Source organism: Gavia stellata, chromosome 10 (genome assembly GCF_030936135.1).
Source record: "Gavia stellata isolate bGavSte3 chromosome 10, bGavSte3.hap2, whole genome shotgun sequence".
Classification (NCBI taxonomy): domain Eukaryota; kingdom Metazoa; phylum Chordata; class Aves; order Gaviiformes; family Gaviidae; genus Gavia; species Gavia stellata.
In genome coordinates, this window is record NC_082603.1 from 14,065,350 (window position 1) to 14,091,815 (window position 26,466).

The following is a 26,466-nucleotide window of genomic DNA, read 5'->3' on the forward strand; positions in this document are numbered from 1 at the left end:
CAATGTCCCTGAGATACATGGAAACCAACAATAAAAGCATACTCTTCCTTACAGTGCATTAGTAATTCCCAGTGAAATGCCCCTTTATATACAGACAGAAGTCTCTTGCTTTTGGTGATGTCAAGGAATATGCTAGTAAAAACACAGTATGATTGCAAGACAGCCAAAGAACATCACATGTACCATTACATTTCATTACAGTGCCTATAGTCTGAAGAATGTGAAAGCGCTGCTGCTGTGTTTCTTGTAAGCTATAGTGGCCCAAGGAAACATATTATCTTCTCCATAGTTCCCAACCCCTCCCCCTCTCTGCCCCAAAATACAACAATGACCCATCTGTGCACATACAAGAGAGCAATTCCTAATATTTAAACACGGACTAATCTGCCAACGTTGATGTATCAGGGACAGAACGTAATGAATGTCACAGTGCTTAGTCTTTCTTTTCACTAAAACTGCCTTGAAGAGTAATGAGGAACAAGAAAGCCGACGGAAAGAACAAACCACTGTGGATCACAGTTCATTTAAAAAATATCATTATTCACTTCTCTTCTGTTTTTCTCTGAAAACATTTTCATGTTTTAACCCTCTTTCAGATTGAAGAATGAACATATGTCTCCTGAAATTACATCTAAGTGCTGGAATTTTCTACCAAAAGGATGAAGAATAAAGAATGCTCTAAATCATTATCTATTCTTTGACATATTTTCATTGCACCTAGGCTGCAATTACTTCATTCTGGAACACCATCATGGCAATTAAGAAGATTACAAACAATAACAAAGAAAATCAGTTAAATGAAAATCAATAGTCCTTAAATACTGAATTTGACAGGCTGTAAGATGTGGCTCTTCACCCAAATGGCATGTAACTTTTTTCTTGTAACCGCAGAATCTGATGGTAATTTATTACATGTCTGTGTGGCTTGATATGCCAGCATGCAAAAATAACTGAGATAGCTCTAAAAAAAATGTGGTTCTGGACTAGAATTAATATAGCATTATACAGGCTTGTATATTAATATAAGCATGCTACCTCACCTGGATTAATACATTTTCCTTCTAATGCCTTGCGAGGATCTAAAATTCTGCTAGATACTCAGCATTTTGCCCTATTTGTTCTGTTTTGGATTGATGAAGGACCACAAAAATCAATGGGTGTCTTTCCACTGACACTTTTAGGGCTGAACCCCATCTCCTAAAATTTAAATAACTGTAAGGGCACTGTGTTAAATCATATTCTCTACACTGTGAGAATACCTGTTCTTTTTCACCACCTATCTGAAATGCTTCCGTTTCCTCTCTCGGGCAGAGACAGAAATTTTTCTTTTTACTAGGATACAGTTTAGCTGCATTCATTTAGGCTAATAGGAAGGCTCAAAAAAATGACAGAGAGGCAACGTGTGGTAAGAGACTGGAAGTAGCAAGAATACTGGTGACAGAAAGTTGTGTAAATTATAAGCATCAAGAGAAAACTTGAAACTTCATAGCATATAAGATTTTCCAATGACAAAGTATTAAGTAAAAAGAATAAAATGCTGTTGGGAGTACCTACTGACTTTGTAAGGAAGGAGGATGAAATATCAAAGAATTAACCTGATCTGTTCTAGGAAGCATCAGGAAAATGACTGAGAATGACACAGACTGGTAAGGCAACAATAGTACTAATAACTGGTTCCTGACTTTTGGGGGGGTATGTGGTTAGGGTTCAAGACAGACAATTGTAACACCAGTTCTGAAGGAGTAAGCTTTGATACAGACAAGCAGGACAGACATGGCTTTTTGGTGCTCCACAGCTGTGCTGTGGCTAACTACTTGAAATGACAGAATAACCTTGTGTATCTCTTCACAGAATGGCACCCAACGCGCAGCATTTAAGGGAGCTTAGATGTAACTGTGCTGTGCACCTCAGTCCCCTCATTTGTAAATCTAATGACAATGATACCAACTATTTCGGAAAATCAAGAACAGAAAGAGCTAGGTATATTAATACAGTGCAGTAAAATGTAAGATATTGTAGGAAAGAGTAATACACTTCTGAAATTTAATGTGACATATAAAAGAAACAGGTGTTTTGCAGATAAACCGTATGTTTATTAATTGCTGTAAGGCGTTCAAGGAGAAAGATGTCAATGAAGGTAAATTTTAAAAATTTGATATACACTTCTACTAAAATGTGACCATAGATTTCTCTCATTTCCCAGAGGAGCCAGGGCAGAACCCGATCCCTCCGGAGGATCTCGACCGGACCTGCTGCACGACTCAGCTCTGCCCGAGGTTTCCACTACCTACAGGTCGGTCCCCGTCACTGATTGCTGCGCAAGAGGGATAGCGGGACACGAGTGAGGACGGGAGGTTTCCCGGGGAGGAGCTGTGAAACCTTGCTCCCAGATTTCCAGGACGAGGTGAGGCGGGGAATAGGGGCGGCTGTCTGGTGGCGGGCTTCTTCATCACCACGCTCCCTCCCTCACAGCGACCTTAAAGCGAAGTCCCCGGAGGTCCCCCAAGGGTGTGTGAGAGCAAGTTGCGCCTGGGAGCGCGTGTGAGAGGGTACGGGCCGCCAGGGCCGAACCTACCGCCGCACCAAGGCCAGCAGGCAGAGTTTCGGGGTGCCTGAAGGGCCACCCCGCAGCAGGCCTTCACCTCAGCGCCCCGGCTCTTCTCACGCACATTTCTCCCCTTCCCCACCCGGCGTCCCCCTCCCCCTGCTTTCCGCTCGTCCCCAGTGTCGCCCCCCTGCCTATCCCTCCCGCCCCCTCCCGCATCCCCGTTTCGCGCCGCCCGCCCCTCCGCTCCGAGGGGGGCCGCGGCCAGCGCGGCCGGCATTGCGCATGCTCCGGGAGCGCAGGGCCCGCGGCGCGGTGGTGGGGCGGACGGGGGGCGGTGGCGGCGGGACTGAGGGGGCAGCGGTGGCCCGGTGGCGGAACACCCCAGCGGCGTTCCCCGGCTCGCTCCCGCCCCGCCTTTCCCCGTTCCCCAAGCGCCTTCAGGAGGGCCGCTCTCCGCAGTCCCAGCTGCCGGCGGTGCCCCGGGCTGCTGGCGGCCGCAGAGCGGCCGGTGTGCGGCTGCCGAGGCGGAGGGCGGTGCTGTGGGCGGCCGGGGGAGCCGCGCGATTGGCCTCCGCCCGGCGGCTGGCTTGTCAGTTGGGCTCCAGGGGTGGCCCTGGGAGTCTCTCGCCCAGCCCTCTGACGGGATGAAGCCTTTAGGGGGATGCGGCGCTCTTTGCATTTTGATTAAAGCCCCTCATCTCCCTTCAGTCTGAAGGCAGGGCACCAGGGACGACGGGTCGGAGGGGCCTGCGCAAGGCCGAGCAGAGAGAGAGAGGGAGGGAGGGAGGTGAGGGAGAAAGAAAAACCCCTCTTGGTGTATCACGTATGGCTCTATAGGAGAAATCATCTCTGGGAATATAGTGGAAAGGACGGAGCTGGTATAAACTGAAGGCGCCCGGGTTTAATTCACACTTGTGGGTGCCCAGCATGGAGATGCAGAGATGGTCCACAAGGTGGAAAACAAGAAGGTGGCCCTGGGACTCGGCTGTAACCGTGCTCATCACCTTCGCTATCCTTCTCCGGGCTGCAGAGGTCAGAGGAGGTAAGAAAGCAAAGGAGAGTCGGGGAGTCCAGTCGCCTCTCTCCCCCGCTCGGGGAGAAGGACCCAGGGCATGGCTGGGGCCGCGTTCAGAGGAAACCTGTCAGAGCGGCTCCCAATGCTGGGGAGGCGAGAGGGCACGAAGGCACTTGGGGCCGCCTTGGAGCGCGGAGACCCTCTGGGTGCCCCCGGCAGCGCGGGCAGGGGACGTCCCTCCCAGGTGCCGCGGAGGGATGGCTCCCGTTCAGCCTCAGCGTTTAACTTTGGATGTGGTTTTAATGCAGTAAAGGGGATGCACTAGCGGGGTGGGAAGGTGAAAGAAATACTTGTTGAACAGAGTGACTTCTCCTCTTCCAGCACTAAATTCAGTTTTGTGGAGCGTGCGTACAATTTTCAGTTTTGTTGAACTTACAGAGTCGTTACTCTGCTCAAGTTCACCGAGTTGTGGCTGAAATGGAGCGACAAGTATCTGCCTTCTCTGAGGGGCGAGGAAGGGGAAAGTTGGGGGGTGGAGGCTCTCCGCTCTGATTTTCTCCATTCTCCACTTTTTCATTTTTCCCGTTGCAAAGGGTTTCACTGGGCAAACAGTTTTCCAGGACGCGAGGGGAGGAGAAAATACATTTGAAGGGGCCCTTTGCCAGACGTTCAGGAGAGCAGCTCCCGGCGGTAGCGGCGCCCCGCAGGTGGTGTGCGCAGCGCCGGGCCCGGAGATGCCCTGGCGGAGGGGGGGCGGGGGGGGGGAAGGGGGGGCTCGGGGGGCTCGGCCGGACGGTCGCTGGGCTCCACACGGGCCGTGTCAGCGCCGGAGCGCCGTCCCCAGCCTCCTTCCCCCTTTGCAGCCTCCCCGGGGGGATCGAGTGGTCCCTTAGGTGTCCGTGGACCTGGTGGACAGGGTGCAGCCCGTGGGGGACTTGCAGTGGAAGCAAGAGCCAGGCAGCAGCGCGGCAGCTTCAGCAGAAAGGAATCGCTGCGCCCTCCCCCCCCCCCCCCCCCCACCTCTGTCGTCCCCCGCACTTCTTCCCTCCGCACTGCCCCACGGCACGGCTCAGACCTCGGCCGTCCCATCTGGGCGCCGGCGAGACGCTCCGGCTTTTTGAGATGTGCTCGCACATTCGTGGAGCTACAGTGTATAATCTCCGGTGGCGGGAGCGCGTTCCTCTCCTACCGGGAGTGAAAATGCTGCTTCTTCCTCCGTCCTTCCATCCCTCCCTCCCACCGGAGCCCGCAGGCGCATCTGGGGGCCAATCTGGCTGGGATTGAGGTTTTTATTTTTCTGTGGGTCTGACATTCATGAAGGGGCTTAACTCTCCGAAAAGAAAGATTTAATTTTTATGCATTTATTATTTTAACGAGGTATTTCTCGATCTGAATTCCCACTTTCTGAATCAACAGGCGTCCTAGAAGGAGCACAGTAAGGTGATCAGTTTCCATTCAAGCCCTTTATACCTGGGCACAACCTTGACGGTGTCAGCTCAATCAGGGCTTCTGCCCCCTGCTGGCCCCATTTCTGACAGGGATTGGAAGAGCTCAAATTTCATCCCTGTTGCAATTCCACGACTCCAGTGGAGTTACACCCAGGGTGAATTAACCTCGCAGAGCTTCAAGGATTCGGCTCCTCATTACTATGTCGAAACTAAACTTCTTCAAGAAGCAATACTGTCCGCAAAGGCATGATAGATTTCTTATGCCACTTTTCATGTGACCATTCACAGTAGAACTGACTTAATTAAGTAGGATTTATGTCGATTATCTTTACATAATGAGTTTGACGCAAATGAAAAGTTAAAAGAAAATCTAAACCCAAGCAGCCCAGGAAAAATCAACAGAAGTTATCTGGTACTTACTGAAATATATTCAGCAACATTAGGCAGGCTAATTTGGTTCTGGTAACTCTATTAAAAATTAAAAAGATTCTTTAAAAATCTTTTCCTCTGGTCATCTGTATAAAAGACATTTCAGAAACATAAAACTACAGGCTTCGTGTGTTTGTTGAAACATTCTGAAAAGAAGTCAGTTCTTGAACTTTTCTGAAATACAGTACGCCGTTTGCTTAGAAACTACAGGGAGCTGTGTGTTTAGGGCTTGATCTGTTATTGAAGTCAGTAAGAGTTTTTCCATTGACTACAGAGGGAGTAGAATTTGACCTAATTTCCCTAACAGAGTACAAGGGAGATATTTCTGAATCGTTTTTTTATGTATTCTAATCGTAGTTAAACTAGTTAAAAGATAAAATAGGACATAATGATTCATATTTGAAAGTATGAGGGGGAAAATACTAAGTAATAAAATAAAATAGTATACTACAGCAGGTAAACAATATGACTAAATGAAATTCCTGGTTAAAATATGAATCATTGCTATTATAAACTCTGTTAAATGAAACCCTATGTTCTTCAATTGTCTTTTCATAAACTACCCCTATGTAAAGAAGATTACATGGTGTATTCATATAAAGTGTTAATCATATAGCAGTGACTTCTTTTTAAGACAACAGAATCCATTCCATGTAGAGAAACCTCAAAAGATTCCTAAAATTCTTGACTTTATTTCAAGTTTCTTTATTTAATACAAAAAAGAAAGAAAAGTATGGGGTGTCTTTCATAGTACCAAGAAAGGGGGTGTGAAGATCTGATTGGGTTCTTGAATTATTTCTTATTTAGACAGAAAAAGTTACAGAAGTGAGAAGCAACTGAGTGGGAAAACTAGTGACTCATATTTGGTCAGCTCAGTGCCCACCAGCTCTTAAGCAGCTTTTTTTAGAAAATATTTTTGCTTTATGACTTGGCTAAAGTAAACAAAATTCAGTATTTTAAAAGACATCCTTTGATTTCCTTTCCCCTTCCTCACCTTTAATGCTAAACCTGTTGGTAATGTGTTTGGAATGAATAAACTCATTTAGTCGAAATGGCATGGCTTCAACACTATAAATTTTTTGTAAGGGCCTGGCATCAATGAACTATTGTGATGCTGATTTAAATTTCATGGGCAAGAAATGAAAAATCAGTCTTTTTCTTATTTATAAGCTTTTTCAAGCAAAGGGAAATCCAGCTCTTAATCAGAGTGCAAAAAGATTTAAGAATCCTTACTGAAAATGAGGCTATGAAGCTATATATAGAAAATACACTTTGGACCTTCTGTGTAAGTGACAAGCAGATTTGTTTTTTATGTAGAATAGATACTTTTTACAGTCATCTTAGGAAATACAAAGGTTCCTTGTGGTTCCCCCACACAGGCTTGGAAACTAGTGGGAGTTCTAGGTGCAGAAGGAATGCAGAACTGGGCCCACGAGTGATGGCAAAAGGAGAGTTTTCTTTGTGGATGCACACTTAACACTGTTACTTATTTGTAATTGCTTAATAAGTTACACTGGGAAGATATGGATGTGTTTCCTGAATGAAAACTGTTTAATGTATCTGGCTAGTTTAAACCTGTACAAAAAGGTGTTTTAAACTAGAAAAGTATGAATATCTTCTCAGAACTGTTAGTGATGTAAAGCACTTTTGATTTTAACTGATCAATTCACTTTTAAGGTTGAAAAAGAGTATAAACATATTCATTGTTGCTTTATTTTACAGTGAAATAGTCTTGTGTGTTAATTTTAGTTTAACAAAATGCCATTAACCTTCAGAAACATTAGGATGTACAGGGGTTTCTCAGATAAATATTCACAAAGTGTGCAAAAGTCATTAAATCAAAGGGTGATTTCACTAGATTCATCTAGTGGTCCTAGCTGAAGTTTTCCTGAGTCCCAGGGATCAGCAGGTGAAATGGTCCAATCTTCCCAGTATAATGCAAGAGACACCTGCATGTATATGTCTATTTTGCTATATAATTTAGATTATTTTAATTGTTTCTAAGGTAAAATAATTATTTCAACTTCAGCAGCAGACATCTGACAGGAAAATGACTGTTGTGTGTTTTAGATTCTCTAGAGTGTGAATCTTTGCATTTAATTTAGAAGGAGACTTCACAAGGATCCTAGAAAGGACTATTCAGGCTGCAGGAAACTATGTCTTTTTACTAGCTCTGCAGAAAATTTTTTCAGCTTCAGTTTTGTGTATATCTTAACAAATGTAAATGTATATAAGTACATACAGAATATCCATACACATTCAGTGGTTTTGGCATGAAATAATCTCTGTGTCTATCACCTATTACCGGAATGTCACTAGAAAAATTAATCTTTGATAAAAACCTTTCCTGGTGCTATGGTGTTTTCTAATTACTAAAAAATCAAAAAAAAACTATTGTTGGTAAAATTGCTGGCTATAGCAGTTGTAAAATGTGGGAAAGGAGTTGTCATACTCAGTTTTACAATTGTCTTGCCCAAAGTTATTTGGCCTCCTCCAAATAGGGCCCTTAATTCTAACAAGGTTGCAGCATAATAAAAAAGCCATGACATTACTACTGATGTGAAGTTATACCTAAAACACACTGGAGCAATTATGTTTCTCCCAGATTTGTTTTGTACAGTGGTGAACAGTAGGGTTTCCATCTGCCAGCAAGATTAAGAAGTTGCTTTTCTTTTCTCTGTAGAGCTCTCTGCTTCTTTTCAGAAGAAATCCTCCCAGCATTGGTTAATTTATCGTTGTTCTGAGTATTTGTTGATAATAGGGGGGAATAAATTAAGCAGAGCTTGGGAGAAATCTCTAATGTTCTAAGAATGTGAAGTCTCATGCAGTGATAAAGATTTGCCCTCTGGATGGACACAATAGAGAGCAGTGGCTTAAAAGGAATTAGGTGACCACACATGCCTGTTGCAAGGGCTTATAACTGTACTACTCAGTATTAAATACCAAGTTTACAGACTGTAAATGTAAGGATTAATTGTTGACCCTGTTATTACAATAGTAGTAGAATCTGGCAGAACTTAAATTCTTTTTAGCACATTATCACACATAAGGGGTTGTAAAAACCTTTGTAAATTCTAGGTCTGGGACTTCACTGTATGTCAAAGTGTTAATGCAAACAGTATGTGAAATAGAAGTTACTTGGCAGAGCTGATATTATGGAAGCAAAGTGTTTGCTGCAAAGCAAATTCAAAGATGTATTATATGATTAAAAACCTGAAGATCCTGATCCTGCTATGAATAATGTCACTGGCAGCTAAGCTCTGTAATATGAATTAACTTAGTTATGAGTCAAATTCTGGTCACATTGTTAAAGTATTACTGTAGTCTAAGTTTTACCTACTCTGTCCCTTACCTGTGTATTTACTCAAATTATCATAGCAATCTGATAGGTTATCAAACATTCATAGTTTATAAAAAAAAAAATTCAAGGCTTTACAACCTTGCTGTCTGCTCAAGTGGAATTCCTGCTAATATCAGTAGGATACACAATTGGGTCTGATTTCCTTGCATTGCTCTCAAAAGGGAGATAATACCTTTGACATCAGTGAAAGTATGGTGAAAGTTTTTAGTTGTATGATTTTAAAAACTAATTTAGTTTTTTCTCTATCACATTAAATAGAGTTACTTTAAATGGCATAATTTGTAAATCTTGTCCTTAGCTGTGTCTATTGGGATTATTTCTGAATAAATACCTTGATCAACAAAGCTTTTAAGTGGGCTCAATTTCTTTCATGTTTAATTGCTGAGGGAATGCCTTGTCTCTTCCTCTAGCACCGACCATTTTTAGACTGTGTCTTTTTTTCATATGGTAATAGAAACAGGATACTGCAAAAATTTAATACTTGTTTTGCTGATTTTCACAGTTGGAAGTACTGTCTGTACAAAAAGAACTTTTTGAATCTTTAGCAGAGGCCTCAACATAGTTAGACTTGGACTGCAGTTCTGATGTAATCTGCTGTGGTGTAAAATAGGAATAATTCCACAGAAGTATTGAGACAGATGTTAAAATATTGTAACTGATGGATCAATACAGGTCTGCACCAGATGATGAGCTAGCCCAGTCTTTTGTGGGTAACAAGTGAAACATTTTAGGGAATCAGGATCAGGTCTTTAGTGCTTGATTGTAGTCAATGTTGCTGAGCAAGTGATAAAAGTACAACCTATCTAGTCTCAAAGAAGTTTTTAAGTAATAAAAAAGTCACGTTTTTTGGCAAAATACATAAAGCAAATATGAAATGTCAGTCTCAAAATCTAGGTTACACTCCAGAATTGTGCAACGTAACAAAAACCAGAAAGAACTATTCTTATTTTTTGCTGAATATTTCCAGTAAATAAATAAGCCTGCAAGCTAACCTTATTAAAGAGCTGAGTGTGTAGTTATATATAGGCAAGTTTTCCACTGGTTTCAATATGGGATTTAAGTAGTTTTTTGGTGTTTTTCTTTTTTACTGTATGAGTGTTAGAGATTGGTCTTTAGAAAGAGATATAGTTAGTAGTTGGTGAGTATCAAAAATGCATCCCATATATGCATAGACTGTCTTTATTGTCTTTGAAATACGATTATGTATTCAGTAGATTTTGTAGCATAGGAAGTCAATGAAAAATTTCCAAATAACTAGTGTGGAAACAGAAGAAGCCAGTTTTGAGAAGTTTCACACAAGCCCTCTGTTGGTGAAATAGTCAATCATAGTCCATTTAAAGCATTTCTGTACGAATGTGGATAATCTCTAGTTCTTGTAATCATTGAATAAGAAAGCACTGCAATAACACCTTCTCCTAAAAATGTCACCGGCCAAGATCCCAATTACACAATTCATCTAAAAGCTAACATATACAAAAATTTTTAACAGGTAAAAAAACCTTGAAGTGTGTCTTTAGAAATATATACATGGGCAATATATATTCACTTAATCTCATAAATTTATATTTAGGTACCTAGAAAAAAAAGCAGCTTGATTTTCAGGAGCACTATGTAATTACTTTAGGCAGCTTAATTGGTTTCATTTTTGTACCTGGAAGATGCTCTGTAACTCAGTTTTGTGGCCCACAAAACAGAGAATTCATATTATCCAGTTCTGTAAAGTCCTTTGGTTAACATCTGTGAAAAGTATTGGAACCTTCACAAAGGACACTGCAGAACTGATACTTCTGATGCTTGCTCCCAGAACACTCTTCTGTTATATGTCTGGGCTCTCAGTAGAGAGCTGGGAGGTGTGCGATTCTCAGACTTCCAATCCCAAAAGCCTCCGAGGAAGTGCAGATCTGCCCAGAGCTAACCAGCAGGAAATGCTAAGGACAGAAAAGTGTCTGATCCTTTTCTGGTGCTTACACACCTATGGAAGAACTGTAGGGAATCATTGCTTGGGATACAGAGACTAGAGTCTGCAGTGGGAAGGTAATAGAATCCATTCTAAGAACTGGGAAGCTCAGTGAAGCCTTTTGGGCATAACATGCTTTTGAATTCCTGCTCTTGGATGTTTACTCCTGTATTAATTCTTCACAGATGAAGAACACAGTAAATTAATAAGTACAGATAATAATAATTATATGTATCTCTGTTTTTAAAAGATATCCATCATACCTGCCCACAATAAGTAAAAGTGTATAAGGGTAAAAATAAGAACAAAAATATTCCTACCACATTAGATATAGCACAGATTTCTAGTAACAGATGGGTTTTGTACTGTATCCTAAAGGTCAAGAAACTAACAGTTTAACAAATCCAGATTCTAACACTGCAGTAGAGACTTCCTTATTGATAATTTGACAAAGTGGCAGCATTACTGCTCTAGCAAACTTACGTCTAGCTGGTAAACTAAACTGCTTGCTAATTGTTGACAGAATCAGAAACTGAACTAATAATCTGGTAGAAGGAATGCAAGGAGGGGAAAAGTTGTCAGGTTTCACAGCAGGAGAACTGCTGAAACAGCTTGACAAATGGTAGCTAAAATAAACCTATGTAGAATAACTTTGACACAATCTGTATTTAAGACTGTTTTTAAAAGAAAAACATTTCTCCCTTTTTCTGGCCTGACAGAACTGTTCTGAGAGGTCAACAGCAGAAACTGAAGACATGTTACCTCTTCATATGAGTTCTTCTTGTTCATTAAAATATTTTCATGTCTTACATTCATTAAACCTTGGACTGTCTCATGAGTGTCAGTTAGAAACCTTGATCATAGTAGTTTTTGTCTTTGGCCACCTATAGAATACATGGAGAGTCCTTAGAATGAGCACTTACAGTTATGAAGATAAAAAATTTTAAGAAAAATAAATAAACTAAATAACTGTAAGCTATTATGCCTTTAATAGTTAGCATAGTTTCAAAAAACTGTGGAGCAGCCAGTACCTTCTATTTAAGTTCCTAAATACATACCTAGAAATCTAACCATAGGTAGCCTATTTTGAAAGTCCTGTCCACAAATATAAGAAATCCCTTCATCAGTACCCACCAAATACGCATATTTTAGCCTACCAGGCTATAATATCTTCTACTCTTTAAATGATCCGTCACAGTGAAATAAAACTGGACTAAAATGTAAAAAACCACTCCATTTAGAATTGAAGATTAATATTTCAACACTCCTAAGTTTTAGTTTTGTGATGGTTCCATTGGAACAGATTACTAGCAGAATGAAACATATTTCCATGGAAAAATATGAAGTAAAATAATAGTAATTTAGAAACATTAGTCTTCCTAAATTTCTCAGATTATTCTTTTTACTGGGGCAAAGTAAGCTCTTTTCTACTCCAGGGTTGTATCTCACCAATTACGAGTTATTGAACAGGCTATTTGCAGAGTCATCTCTGATAAATTTTCACATTCACATCAATCTAAAGAAGGGCATTGCTGAAGAATTATGATAACTCAAGAAGTTATCTGTTTATTATATCTGAAAAATATATAATACTGTTTATTATAAAAACACCGTTTATTATATCTGAAAAAGGAAAAGCCACAGTTACCAAAGTTATTAGTGGTATAGAAAACACTTGCACACTCAGTTTGCTAAGGTGTATCTGTGAAATAAAGAATACTGGCTCTTTTTTTTCCCTTGTGTTTTGTTGTTATTTTCATTTAAAGTATGTCCCCCAGCATGCAATCTGGGAGCATCTTGTAAATTATGTAGGTGAACATAGCCTCTAAATAGGGAAGGATCATTGTGCCTGAGCTCTCTCATAAAATTAAGAGACTAAGACTCAGAAGTTACCAGACCAAAACCTAAATATAATAGGATTTCAACTTCTATGCTTTATTAGGCATTAGAACAGAAAGAAAAATATTTTAGTCTAAATGAGTCATCCTGTGAACAATTTCTTATGGGAATTAATTTTGTAGCCAGAAGTTGCCACCACAGTCACTTTCCTGTCAGTCCTGGAGAGTTTCACTTTGAGGCCGGACAGTGAAGTCCTTCCTTCTGAAAATGCAGGTGATTGTTTCCTCTGTATACCCTATCTTCAATAAAAGTCTGTCTTGAACTGTTTGGTCCTTAGTCACCAGCACTTTTAACTGCAGCTAAAAATGCTTTGCTGTATGGTTCATAGAAAGAGACGAGATGTCAAGTTTGATATAGCCTACCTAAAAAAGTTCAGGGCTGTATTCACTTCTCACTGCAGCTTCTAAGTGGCTTACAGCATGTTCTGTGTAGAATAGAAGAAAACTGAAGGTGTGGGACCTTCTATATAAGAAGGACAGTTGTCCATTCTGACTTCCTTGGTGATCTCTTAAGGAATAATCATATTCACTCAGATGAACTCTCAATTCAATGAATAGTATCTTTTCAGTCTGCATGCATCTGTGATAGGATCACTCTAGATGTTTGACCTCTTAAGATCTGAGTAAGATACGAAATACTGAGTGAGATCCAAAGTAGTGGCGAACTGCAGCCACTCATGGAATTGACCCATAAACTATTTCTCAACTGTTATGTAGGAAAGGATGGTTAGAAACCTGTCTGATAAACAATTGGCCTATATAGGTCAAAAAGAATTTCTGAGGAAGCACTCACCAGTATGCGGAAAATTTTTTCTTCTGCAAATAAAAAAAATTCTAGTAAGAGAGTGTCCAGGTAATGTTCTATCAATGAAATTAATCCAACACAGAATTTGTCAATTGATTTGTGACAGCAACAGACTTAAATTACTAGAAAGATACTGTGAGTGGAAGCTGATATGTTTTAAGGAACAGGAGCTCAAGTGTTTCATATGCTTAAGTGTAAATTTATTGACACATACACATTAGCTCCTTAGAGTGATATGGGACAGAACACTCGACTTATGTGAAACAATGCAGCTCTATTTTCAGTGTGTGCTTTTGGTTTTGGATCATCGCTGCAGCTGGTCAGTAGCTAGAAAATTGTAAAAAAGCATGTGTTGTAAATCAAAACATTTTCATAAATGCAAAGTCATTAAAATAAAGATAATTAACCTTACAATGTGATTGTAGCTGGAACAATAATATGTATAGATTTTACCCTTTTATCCAAAATTATTGCTGCTGGTGTAATTCCAAAGATGACGTTGCTGCCATTAGATGCACTGTTGATCCATCTTTTTTTGTGTTCTGCACAGTTTGCCTTTGCAGGGTCAGATGGGCTTTATCACAATGCAGAATTTTAATCGTGGCTGCTGAAGCACAAACAAGAAATTTTATTGCCTATCACTAAGGTATTGAGTTTGCCATGATCTCAGTTACAGACAGGATACATATTTTATAAACTAAGAAAATATGATTGAACACCATTCATTTAATCACCATCTGCATTTAAATAAGTCCAAATGTTCTGAACCAGACCTGACCATTCCAATGCAAATTTTCTTGCAACTGATACAACTTGTCCCTGTCTTGTAATGTATATCCTTCTACCCAGGGTTATGTGGTTACCTACAAGAAGCATTCCCATAGAGAGATGTGGAAATGCTAAGCATTTATACTGAAAACGGAGGTCATCATTAAGACAAGGAGGCTTGATGTCACATATTGCATAAGTCATCAGCACAGACTGTGTGTCCAAAGGACTTCAGTTTCTGCATTGTTGTACAGTTTCTCAGTCCCTCATTTCTCTGGTATCATAACCTGTGTTGTTATGGTACCTGGGAACCTCCTCCATGGACAGTTTCCACCAGGAGAAAGGGAGAGCCATATTACGTAATAGATTCCAGCTCAAATGTATCAGGAAGTCAAAGTGAAGGAAGCAAGTCCTCTGATCTTGTATAATAAGTGCTGTTTATATTTATGACATTATAACATATCAGAAATGAATCTGCTGTTTTCATCAGCTTCTGCTTAACTCCAGAAGAAATCACATTGAACAATGGCAGTAGTTGTTAGGTATAATGCAATATAAAGGCATCAGAATTTGATCCATATGTGTAGTATCAACATCAGCATTAACAGGAGTGATGTTATCACAGGTTTTATTTCAATTTAGAGATTGTGGAATGAAATGAAAGCTATGATATTTTTAACTGTGAATATATGATCAAAATGTAGTTAGATTTTTACAGAGGTTCTTTTTCAATGTATAGTTGCATTATATTTTTAAAAGATGTGGTTATTAATTCATTGAATGGAATGCATTGTCATAGCCTTTAAAATAAATGTATCCTTGTATATATAGAAAGTCTAGGCTTGAAAATGCTAACCAAAATTGGAAGTCAGTTTTTATATGCATTTTTCTCCTCTCCAAACAAACAGAAAACACATGAAGTTTCCCTCATGTAATTCACTTCTGATATTCTGTCCTGACCTGGCAGTGTAGAAGTGTGATCTAGCATCCAGTTTACAACTGCTTAACTCCACTGAATCCTTTTAATTTCCAGCAGAGATCTGCTGACAGAATTTTTTTTTCTTTCTTCTTTTTAGTTGACGTGCTTTTACACATATTTTATTACCATTTAAAGTAGCTTAGAAGATTTTATATTTCTGTCAGTCTGTCATTTTTTTCCCCCTAAGGTTCCTATTTAGTTCCTATGGAAGAAAGCTAAAGGGAAAGCAAAGAAAGATTAAATATGGTTTTGGAGTTTTATTTAATATGAAATGCTCTAGACCAAATTTTCTTATCCATAGCACTATAAATACGGAAAGCTTATTAAGTGAATGGATGTACTTCAGTAATACCACAGTAATGAAGACCAGAATTTGGCTCTACACTTTTAAATATTGCAAGTTGCAAGTTATTTCAGGTCTTGAGATGTTACAGCACTGATTTTTTTTTTGTGCTTTACCTTCTTTATTTTTGAAAACCAGGAACTTATGCTGGAGCTAAATGATTAACAGTCTGGTATCTTGAAAGATACTAGGACACTCAGGTTCCGATCTCACACAATTCTGTCTTCTAAAAAGGGATTCTTGAAGAATTCTCCTTTGCCATTCGAGAAATCCCAGCACTTTGAAACACTTCTCCTCTGGCTACTACTGTATAGTCTGTTAGTGGCAGTGAAAGTTGCACGTGTCTCTCAACTTTTTTGAATCAAGGTCTTATGCTGTTGAACTTTGCACTGTAATGTTTAGTGAGAAGAAAAATCCCCTGCACTTGGTTCTCTATCAGTGGAAAAGTACCACAATGGAAACTTGCTTTTTGATTGTGGTCTGAAACTCAGGAGAGCTTAATCTGAAAAATGCAGGCTTGCCCTGATGAACACAGGCTTCTTTTCAAAGGGTTGTCTTGTGGCTTCGTCTGGCTTGCCTGCTGGAGGTGGCCTTCAAGCAGCAGTGCAGTGTGGCCATAAATATCTGCATGAAGGGACCCACTTTCAGGGTCTGGATCTTGTATTTTGTGAAATTTGCCATGGCAAACAGAGTTGAGTTTTCAAAGCTGATGTCTAAGTCTCATAAGGAGAATTAACTGCACCCCAAGAACTGGTGAACAGTGCTGTTTGCATGATGCTTATTTGTTGGTTATTTCCTTACCATCTTAAATCTTAGCACCAAATTGGAAGGATGCAAAAGCATTACATCTTATATAATTAGTTTGCAGTTTTCCTTACTTCTCTTACAAGAAAACTATCCAAGGAAATTATATTAGAAGGTAAAATCATTTAGGCAAGCTGGTTTAGGCACTGTAAGGAAGTTCTTGTGAGAGACCCTAGATCTGCCAATACATGGGTTACATTAATGTTGCCCCATATAAATGCAAACTGTAATCTTAATTTGTGGACCATGCAAACAGGCAAGCTGCGTGGCCTTAGTACTGGTGCTGTTTCTGGCTATTTCTTACTATTCCCAGAAATCGTGTGGGAGCAGAATGTTAGTGAAGAGGCAGTTTTCAGGAAGAGCTGAAGCTCCCAGGATACAGTGACACTGAGCACTGCAGAACCTACAGGAACTGGCAGAGAAAAGCCACAGTTTCAGCTGATAGCTTCCAGACTATGCTCTTCCCTGACTCTGAGTTGTCTTCCTACCTGTCTACCCTGGTCTTTTAAGCAGGCCAGTGTTGGCTATGTGAGGACTTCTCGCCATCCTTTATACTTCAAAGAGGTTACCTCTAACCAGTTAGGATCTAAGTGCTGATGTTTTTCAGGAGCTGTTTATTTTTGACTGGATTCCTACATGTGTGTGCTCTGTGGCATATTGAGAGCAACCGTGTCTAGTGCTTTCTGTAGAGGCATTGAGCAGTTAATCTGAACATGCACAGTGAGCTCATCAAGAATTTTGAGACTTAATGTCATGGCAGCCTTGGCAGGGCTACTGAACACTTTCTCCAACTAGGTTGCCATAGTTCCAGAAAATGTAAAAAAAATCCTGAAATTCACCGAGACAAAATTTCCACTAACAAAAAGAGGGTATTTCTGCAGAAACCCCAATATATGGTAGCCCTATGTATAACACAGGAAGAGCGTAGGGGAGAAGTGCTTTACGCAGTGAGCCCTGTTTTCAGCTAGGAGATGGCAATAACAGCTGTGAGGAGACTTCCAGAGCCTGCTACCTCCCAGATGAAATATAGGATTTGTTGCATCCTAATCTGGGCATTTGATGAGACCCAAGCCCAGGTTAAATAATGACACACACACAAGAATGTTGCAAAAACATTTATGAGGAAGAAGCACAAAGTCTGTTTAGTTCACAGGCTGAATGATATGTAGGTTTCTATCAAAAGCAAATTTTTGTAAAGAAGCATATTAAATCTTATACATTCCTGCCTGGTTTATCTAAAGACTTCTGAAGAACTTCTTTACTTTTTAACTATTGGTCGAAGTGGCTGTCTGAAATCTTTTATATAAATTAGGGAAGTTATTGGAGATAGACTAATTACCTTTTTTGTGTAAATTACTTCATATAACTTGTCATTTCTACCACAAGTTATATTTCTAGAAATCCTTGTAAACTGACTAGTGTTTTTTGCTATTTACATTTTGTGAATCACAGTTTGCAGAAATAAATGTCATCTATGGACTATTAACAAAATGTTTGTTCTAATTACTTGGAATTTGTGGTTTGAAGATTGTTCTATTATTATTATGTTTCTTGTCTGGAAGTTTTTGAGCAGCAGAACTATCAGGGAGTAATGAATAATCTTATTTATGGATGAATACTGTCCCAGTCAGTCAGGCAAAGAACAGCCATTATTCTAAAAAATAATGAAGAAACTGGTACAAATTATAGAAAAGAGCAAAGGAAAAAGGAATGTAGCAGTGGCTGACTTATATAGTGACTTGGAATTTTTACTAATATTTCCAATGACTGGTTCTACATTACTTTACTGGTTCAAATTATTAAAAGTACTGCAAAAATAGCTATTGGTTATCAGAAAAAAAGTGTGGCAGTTTCTTCAGCGTGGTAGTAACTTTAGAATTGTGTAGAATACCCACAGAAAATACATTATATCCATTAAAATTATTTAGTCGGTACTTAACAGAGAGGTAAGACTAATGTTTCAGAATTTGCACACTATTGAAATTTTTCTGTTGAGAATGTTTAGATATAATTTCTTGAATCTGCAGGATATGTAGATTTTAAGTAAATTCAGGTGTATACTGTAGCATTCATTCAAAATGTATTAGCTTGCAACAAACATTGGCTGTTGGGTTTATATTTGATAACACAATCTGATGGAAAAAGGTAATGAGAAGTTGCATGATGTAAAAAAAAATTAAAGAAGCTTACAAACATGTTCCTGTGAATATATTTTAAGGCAGAAGAATTTATGTGCATTCTAGGGGGATTGAGAAAACCTCAGATTTTGTTTTTAAAGAATATACTTTTGGTGTTATTCAAGGATAGGTTTAACCACAAAGTTGAGTTCTTCATATTTGGCAATGCCAGGAGGTGAATAGGATGCACTAGTTAAACTTAAATTTGTTCACATCTGTTAACAATAGTGGATATACTAAAGTGACTTCTGAGATGCTAGTGACAAAAACATAGTAACACTGCCTAGAACTGTACAAATAGTAAGAAGGGAAGGTAGAGATGTTTCCATCAGTGACTCTAATTAGAATATCACTTTGCCTATGTTTTTACACTCTTTGTTTGCAAATAGTTTTTCAAATAGTTGAATATTTGCACACAGTGAATTTTGGGCCTTAAGTTGTTATTTGTTGACACATAAAATGAATAATAACAGAGAATAAATTAGCTATAGTTAATGCCACAGTGCAGTTCAAAGACATGAAGGGTCAGATTTACCAAACACGTTTCTCGGCTTTAACAGTGAAAGTCATGTAAAACTTTGTCTTTCCAGATAAAGTGGTTATGAGTTTGCCAACATAAAAACTGCAGAATAGTCTCAGTGAAAAAATGGTCTGTTGAAATTCTGTTTCCACTCAAACAAATAAATTAGTGAATCCATGCTCTGTAGGGAGTATGAGAATGAACACTTATATTTTTTCTAAGAGAAAAGATATGCAGTAGGCAAACTATGTTCTCTCACTGCCTCTGTTGAAGTGCTTGTCCATTCAGTACTTGGCCCTTTTGCCATGGTGAACTTGTATAGATTAAAGCTTTGTTGTTGGCTGTTTTTATATATATATATATATATATATATATATAAATTGTATCAGTATCAGTGCAGTAGCAGCTCTGGAGTTCAACTTTAAATTGTTAGACACTGAGCATAAATGCAACCTGATTGTACTTGGCTCTAAAATACAAAACAAGTCCATTTGAATTTAACTTGGAAATAACGAAAGACTGTGATTCAGTCCATTCACTCCTTGCAGGCAAAGCAGGTACATTTTTCTTTCTCTAACTGGATGAGAAATGAGATTATATTCTTCCTTATCACTTTGTGTCTGAGAAAGCAGTCATATGTAATCAGAATATATTTTAACGTTAGGAACAGACAAGTTTCTGATAGCAGATAATACGTAGCTGAATGCTTCTGAAACTTTTGTGCAAACTTTTAAAATCAGTTCCACTTCTTAGAAATCACTTATTAAAAGAATTGGGTTTAAGTTTCAGTCACCAAGATTCTCTGCATTTGGGAAACAGTGATTTTCAGTGTGTAGTCAAGTAGTTTGAAAATCTGATCATAACAATTACATTGGATGGGATGAACTCTTATATATTTAAAAAACAATAATCCTGTTAAAATAAGATTCTGGTGCAGGAGTAATCTGCAATAAATCAAAGTAGGATGCAGCTACTGCTATGATTACACATACACTTTTGCAATGAAATTAATATCCTTTTTAGGGGCTGCATACTGTAGAGATGCAAGATGAGTAATTCTTTTTGTTGGTTTTTTTTTTCTTTTTCTTTCTCAGCTGAACCCGTTGATGTACTAAAAGCATTAGAATTTCACAATTCACCAGAAGGAGTATCAAGAACAGCAGGATTTTGCACAAACAGAAGGGATTCAAAAGGATCTGATGTCGCCTACAGAGTTTCAAAAACTGCACAGCTGAGTGCCCCAACAAAGCAGCTGTACCCAGGTAAGATTGTCAGAAAGCTATTACTTTGGTAAATTATCTTATTGCCTATGCTTTTATAGAATCTAAAGCACAGCATGTAGTTCATCATCAGTACCACAAAACACTTCTGTTATCCCTAGAGTTGGGCCTGCATGCGAATGATAGGACATGCTTTTTATCCACTGAATGAATCAGTTTTTATTGGCTTCAGTTATAAAGCTTTTTATCAAATTCTGTGTCACTGGCAGAATTGGCCTGTAAGTCATATTACCTGTTCTTTCATGATGGTATCTGATGGAAAGCTTATTTGGTGGCTTTGGCAAGTTTCCTCCAATTTCAGTAGTCCATTTAAAAGCAGTACTTCCTGGAGTAATGCTGTAGTGGTAGAAATGAGTTGTAGTTGGCCATTGCAAAATAATTCCCAGAAGTACAATCTGTTAAGAATTACCTAAGAGTATCTGGGTATTTGGGGAACTAAACAAGGCTAGTTCTGGATAGCAGGTAATGTGATTCCATCGTCTCTCAAATTTCTCTAAAATGAAATAATCACATTTTGGAAAAGATTGTTTGGATGTTGAAAAGAGACTTTTATTCCATTATTTTGCTGTCACTAGTCACTTGGCCCAAACTGTTGAGAAAAATGATAATAAGAATGCTAACAACCAAAATTGTGGAACATTTAATTTTTCTGCTTTGATATATCATGCAGAGTTTGAACAAGTCTGTCTAAAAACACACACCAGAGTAGATGTTGTCAAAGAAAAATACTTTCTGTTTTGTCTTTCAAAGTAGCAATCATATAGATATCATCCAAGATCTAGAAAAGGGGGAAACATACATTATTTTGTAGTAATACTGGGTTCTCAGAGCAACATAAGAAACAGCAATACACAGTTCAAGAGTAACTTACACGTTCACTTAACTCATCAGTTTACTTTTTTATTCATAGAAGAAGAGTAAAGTAAAATTCACTACAGATATAATATTCATATTATTTTTTAACACAGTTTTTCAGTTTTTAATATATCCTCTCAGCTAAGTTGCATATAGTTAACAGAGCTATCCAGCTGAAAATATCATTCACTGAAAGGCACATTACAGTCTACAATGTCTTGCTGATATTCTTGTGACTATGTGTGTAATTAATTACTACTTCACCTAAGTAAGGTTAGCAGAATATGGGCTGCTCTTTCTTTCAAAAATGCAAAAATGATCCATTGTATTGAAAAACTGCACAAGTTGCACAGTGTAATAAGTTGGCACCTTTATATTCTGACTTTTACAATGTGTGTTATTGAAGCCAAGTGGTACAACAAAAAACTTTAAATGAGCATTCAAATACAACTGGACAGAAGATTAAACTGACTTGGAATCACCAATATATTTTAAAGTTTAGAACTGTACAAGTACCTTCTGCTAAATCAAAGCCTGAGAGTCTAGAGCTGGAAGTCTGAGAGCTTGGGTTGACTTGCACTTATTCATGAATCAAATTGTAGCATGAAGAGGAGATCTGGCAGCTGCAGTAGTAACTGTTCATAAGATTCTTGAATGCCAGAACAAATAAGTACCTCATGTTGTTGGCTGACATCTAACTCCTATAGCCTTTGACTGCCTTAATTTTGGTACTCTTCTTAATGCTTTCAGTTTCTGCTTTGTAACTGGAATGAGTTTGCTTGATTTTACCAATCTGTTGCAACACGTCTGTGTGCAGGAGACAACTAAAAAGCATTGCTCGCTCACGGTATAAAAAGAAGCTGCCACAAAACTTTGCTTAATACAGGAAAATGTCATGCTATCCTCTACTTCAGTAAAGAACCTAGAAACAATTTTTTGGAGGTGAATATGCTAATTACTTCCTTTTGAATCTTGCACAACAGGCATCCTCTCACCACTGCAAGAAATCCTTCTTTTTCAGAGATTATTCTTAAAGATATTTAAGTGACCACATCCCTTTTTCTTAGTGCTCTATAGTAGTGGAAAGACTACAGAAGATATCCAAGACAAGACCGAGTTGTGAGACATCATTTTAGCTAAACCATACAAGTTGTAATGCATCCTGTGCTTGCTTTCATCTGCCTCCTATAAGTCATCAGGAAGTATAGGTATCTTTTAGCCACCTTCGTAAGGTAGCTCAAAGGTAGTTATGAATGGCAAAAGCTGGGAGCATCAATATATCCATCTTTTAAAAACTGATCTAATAATATTTACCAACTTCTCAGAATATAATAGGCATTGATTTCACTGACTGGAAGGCATTATGTAATTTTAAAGATAATTGCTTAGATTTTTGTTGTACTGTTTATTTGTATGTTCTTAGTTATCTTTTACAAAAGCATATAGGAATGATAGGAATGGCAACCCAGATATAGACGAAGATTTTTCTACCAATTTCCCCTCCAATTGTTATTGTTATTTTTGGTTATTGTTCAAATAGAACCATACCAATAAACAAGAAATTTAAAAGTAGTTGAGAAGACTTTGATAACTATTCCAGATGTGTGTCCAAGCAATACATTGTTTTACGTGTTAGAATGTCAGTCATTTTTTGACTTTTTCAATCAAAACTCTGTTTGGAGGAAATTTACTTTTAAGTACACAATGTAGGTGCAAGATAAAACATTTGGGAATATTATGTCATATCAGTGATACCAGAAACTACTGAACTGAGGCACATGACTCATTTTCAGTCACCTTTCCTAGAAAATTCCCAGGTTTTCTTTCATAGAATGTTATCTGTTTGAAGAGCACATGCCCAGACTAGCTGAATTAGTGTCACCCGCCTTAAGCATTTTCAAAATATCTTTCAGATTAACAGTGCAGACAGGGCAAGTGTTCAGTGCTTTTCAAATGATTTCTTTGGCCTTTGTTAACAGTCATCTTTTCTCTTTCTCTTCCTTTTTGTCATCTGTTTACTCTGACATTAAAAGGTATAACGTACAGTTTAATTTAATCTGTAAACTAGCAGCTTTTCTTTGTCATTAAAAAGTTTGACTGAAGACTCAACAGAGTAAATGAAATGCTTCTTATTTATTGAGCTTTGATCCCTTCAAAATAAGACGTTAAAACAAGCCCTAAAGTGGTCTATATTACTACAGTGTTTCAACAACCTTCTAAAAAGAAAGTTAAAAAGATGGTAGCAAGCACATAAGAGAACATTGCAGCAGACAATATAGTAAGTACAAGACTAGGGATTTTCTGTTTTAGAAGAGTAGTAAGTCATTTGAAGAGCAATGAAGATTTCATGCATTTTATTTTCATATTGTATCTAAAGAGTTAATGCCATCAATAGCTTGTCTTCACAGAAGATTCTGTAGAATCCTGAAAGAGTTTTCCCACAAGATCTGTGTTGGAAACAATCTTATGTTTTCTCCATTGAAAGAAGAATTCCTAAATCAGCTTTTGATGTTGAAGTCTTACATACTTTTATTCATTACAAAAATGTAACTTATATTATTTTATTTAAACTTATTGTTTTATATTAGTAAAATGTTTAAGAACATTTTACCCACTGTCATGCACACAAAGTTGCAGTTATATTCATTGTCTTACATTTCGTTTGATATTAAGCCTAATAGACTTTCACATCAAGTGAAATGCAGATTTACCACCAGATTCAACAGGAGCAGTGCTGAGTACAAACCTCAGTCCTTCCTTTATAAACAAGCTGTATCCACTTTTAATTTTGTTTATTTTTAGTTGTAAAGGTTGAAACAATTATTGACATATAATCTCTACTTCAAAGAGAAAGCATCAGGGAATAAATGAAAATTAAATGTTCTTCGATTTTGCCTAAGGCTCCTATTAAATAAAACTAGTTACATATTTTTTCAGTGTTACACACAATATTATTCTAGAAAGACTCAAATATATATTGTGAGAGAGAAACTAAAACAAGTGGTTATCAAGGGAGATGAAGTGCCTGGGAACATATTTGCTGTAATACAGATACTTATTTTGTTGAGTGAAATTGTAGTGCATGCTTTTAAATTAGAAGATTGCTAAAAAGAAGATGAATAGAAAAAATAACAAACGTGAAACTATCATGGTTCTTACCTATATTGTATTATAACATAAATTCACAATAGGTTTACAAGTAATTTTTTTAAGAATCATTAAGGTATATTTTTCAGGAATTAAAGCGAGACCAGAAAGAAAAAAAGAGATAAAAAAATTTCTTAGTGTAATTTTTTAGGTATTCATTTTGGAGAATTAAAAACCCCCAACAGTTTGTATGCAGGATCCTCTGTGCTTATAGAAAAATGTAAACCGTTAAAGAATGGTGTCATCTTTTCTGAATTTGTAACTTTATACATCACTTTGCTTACAGGTGGAGATTTTCCAGAAGATTTTTCAATATTAATGACAGTAAAACCTAAAAAAGGTATCCAGTCCTTCCTTCTGTCTGTCTACAATGAGCAAGGAATTCAGCAAGTAGGTGTTGAAGTTGGTAGATCCCCTGTATTCCTGTTTGAAGACCAAAATGGAAAACCTGCCCCAGAAGACTATCCTCTTTTCAGAACAGTCAACATTGCTGATGGCAAGTAAGTGTAAAATTTTAAGATGAAAAATAATACCACAGACCACTGTATAGGTTATTATGGTCTTTACAAACAGTTATCTTAATATATAAATAAATCAGTAACACAACAGCTAGTTGGACTGCTGTGGTACAAAAATCAGAGAACCTTTGCAGCAAAATACAGTTCCATCTTCAAATGGTGTATACAGCTACAAATAAAGCCAAACCATCTGTCTTATTTGCCATTTCTATAAATCAAGAGTGAAGAAGAAGAAGAAATAGTAATAGAAGTAAATAGTAATAGAAGTTAAGCCTACCAAAACTAAACCTAAGAAGATTCTTCTTGTGCAATACAGAGCAAAACTATGTTTTCAAAAAGACTCAAGGAATAATCTCACTACAAGGGCTGTCTTATCCATTTGAAGGTGATAGGCAGAGTGCAGACAAGTTGACAAGACAGCATAGGATTTCTTCTACCCTGATCCAAACCAGCAGATAAATAAGGTGGTTTGAGATGTCTATATGTAAGGAAATCAAGGAATAATAAGTTGGACAATTAATCTGCAAGGACTTATATTGCACTCTCAATAAAGACAATTAATCTCAAAAGCCTATTGCATTATTAATGCAGTTGTTAATTTTTTGTACCTAACTTCCCTTTGTAGACAAGCAATCATTCTCTGGGAATGTCATTCTAATGCTTGTAAATGGACATTCATTCTTTCAAAGGCTTTTTATTTATTGTGCTGAAGTCCAGGAAGAGCAGCCACAGTCTTCAGAGATACACAGAAGGAAATTTTATTAAAGCAAAAGAAAACAAATCAATAGAGAATGTAGGACAAAAAATCAACTATAATGAAATATGTTTATAAAGCAACAAAGGATAAAAAAAGAAAAAATAATTGTCTTCTAGCCCTTGTGTTACCAGAGATTGGAATTATACCATGAAACATAAACCTGATGCATTTCCCTAGCAGAAGGAGTGATAAAATAGAGCAGCAAACTTTTTTTTTTCATTGACTTCCTCTAAATAACAAAGCTTTGACATGGATTTAAGAATTTCACCCAAAATGTTGAGAAACTGATAAAAATGAAGACATCAAAAAGAACTTGGTTTGGTACAATTTCCCGCAGTGAGACTACACAACTTCTAAATCAACTGGAGTCAATCCTATCCACAGAGAGCTATGTTTTCATGCTTTCAGCTTCTACATGCTTTCAAAAAATAGACCAACAATTTTCTTCTGACTCAGCTATTTTATGAAGGATCTAGGACAACAATCTTCGTCTCAAAATGAGTTATATTTAAAAAGTATAAACAGTGTAATGTGCCTGAGGATGCATGGACAGTTTGCTTTTATAATGATAATGTTCAACCGCGTTCCAGAGAAAACATGGAATTAGAGTTCTGGCTCAGTGATACTGTGTAGCAGTCAAATTCCATTAGCTTCGAGGTTTTCCTTTTGATACACAGAAGCTCTTTGTAACAATGATTTAAGCTGTCTCTCCGATTTAGATAACCTTACTGTCACAAATGCCAACTAAAATAAGTTGATTCCAGCCTTCTTCTTACCAGTCACTAATATGACATCCTTTGACACTTTTTGCCCTGGTCTATCGAAGATTCTTTGATGTTTTGCTCCATGTTAAATTA

The 26,466-nt window shown here is 37.9% G+C and overlaps 1 protein-coding gene across 4 annotated transcripts in view; it reads left to right on the forward strand.

The window, feature by feature from the left end:
• Nucleotides 1–3,475: 3,475 nt before the first annotated feature.
• COL11A1 (collagen type XI alpha 1 chain) overlaps nucleotides 3,476–26,466 on the forward strand; it is a 162,310-nt gene continuing 139,319 nt past the window's right edge. For 3 of the 4 annotated variants that reach the window (XM_059822276.1, XM_059822272.1, XM_059822274.1), the window contains exons 1-3: nucleotides 3,482–3,590; nucleotides 20,147–20,314; nucleotides 24,621–24,834. In XM_059822276.1, the coding sequence (XP_059678259.1) occupies nucleotides 3,482–3,590; nucleotides 20,147–20,314; nucleotides 24,621–24,834 (491 nt within the window). Of the gene's footprint in view, nucleotides 3,591–20,146; nucleotides 20,315–24,620; nucleotides 24,835–26,466 lie in introns of all 4 variants that reach the window. The other variant, XM_059822273.1, reaches the window with a different exon arrangement.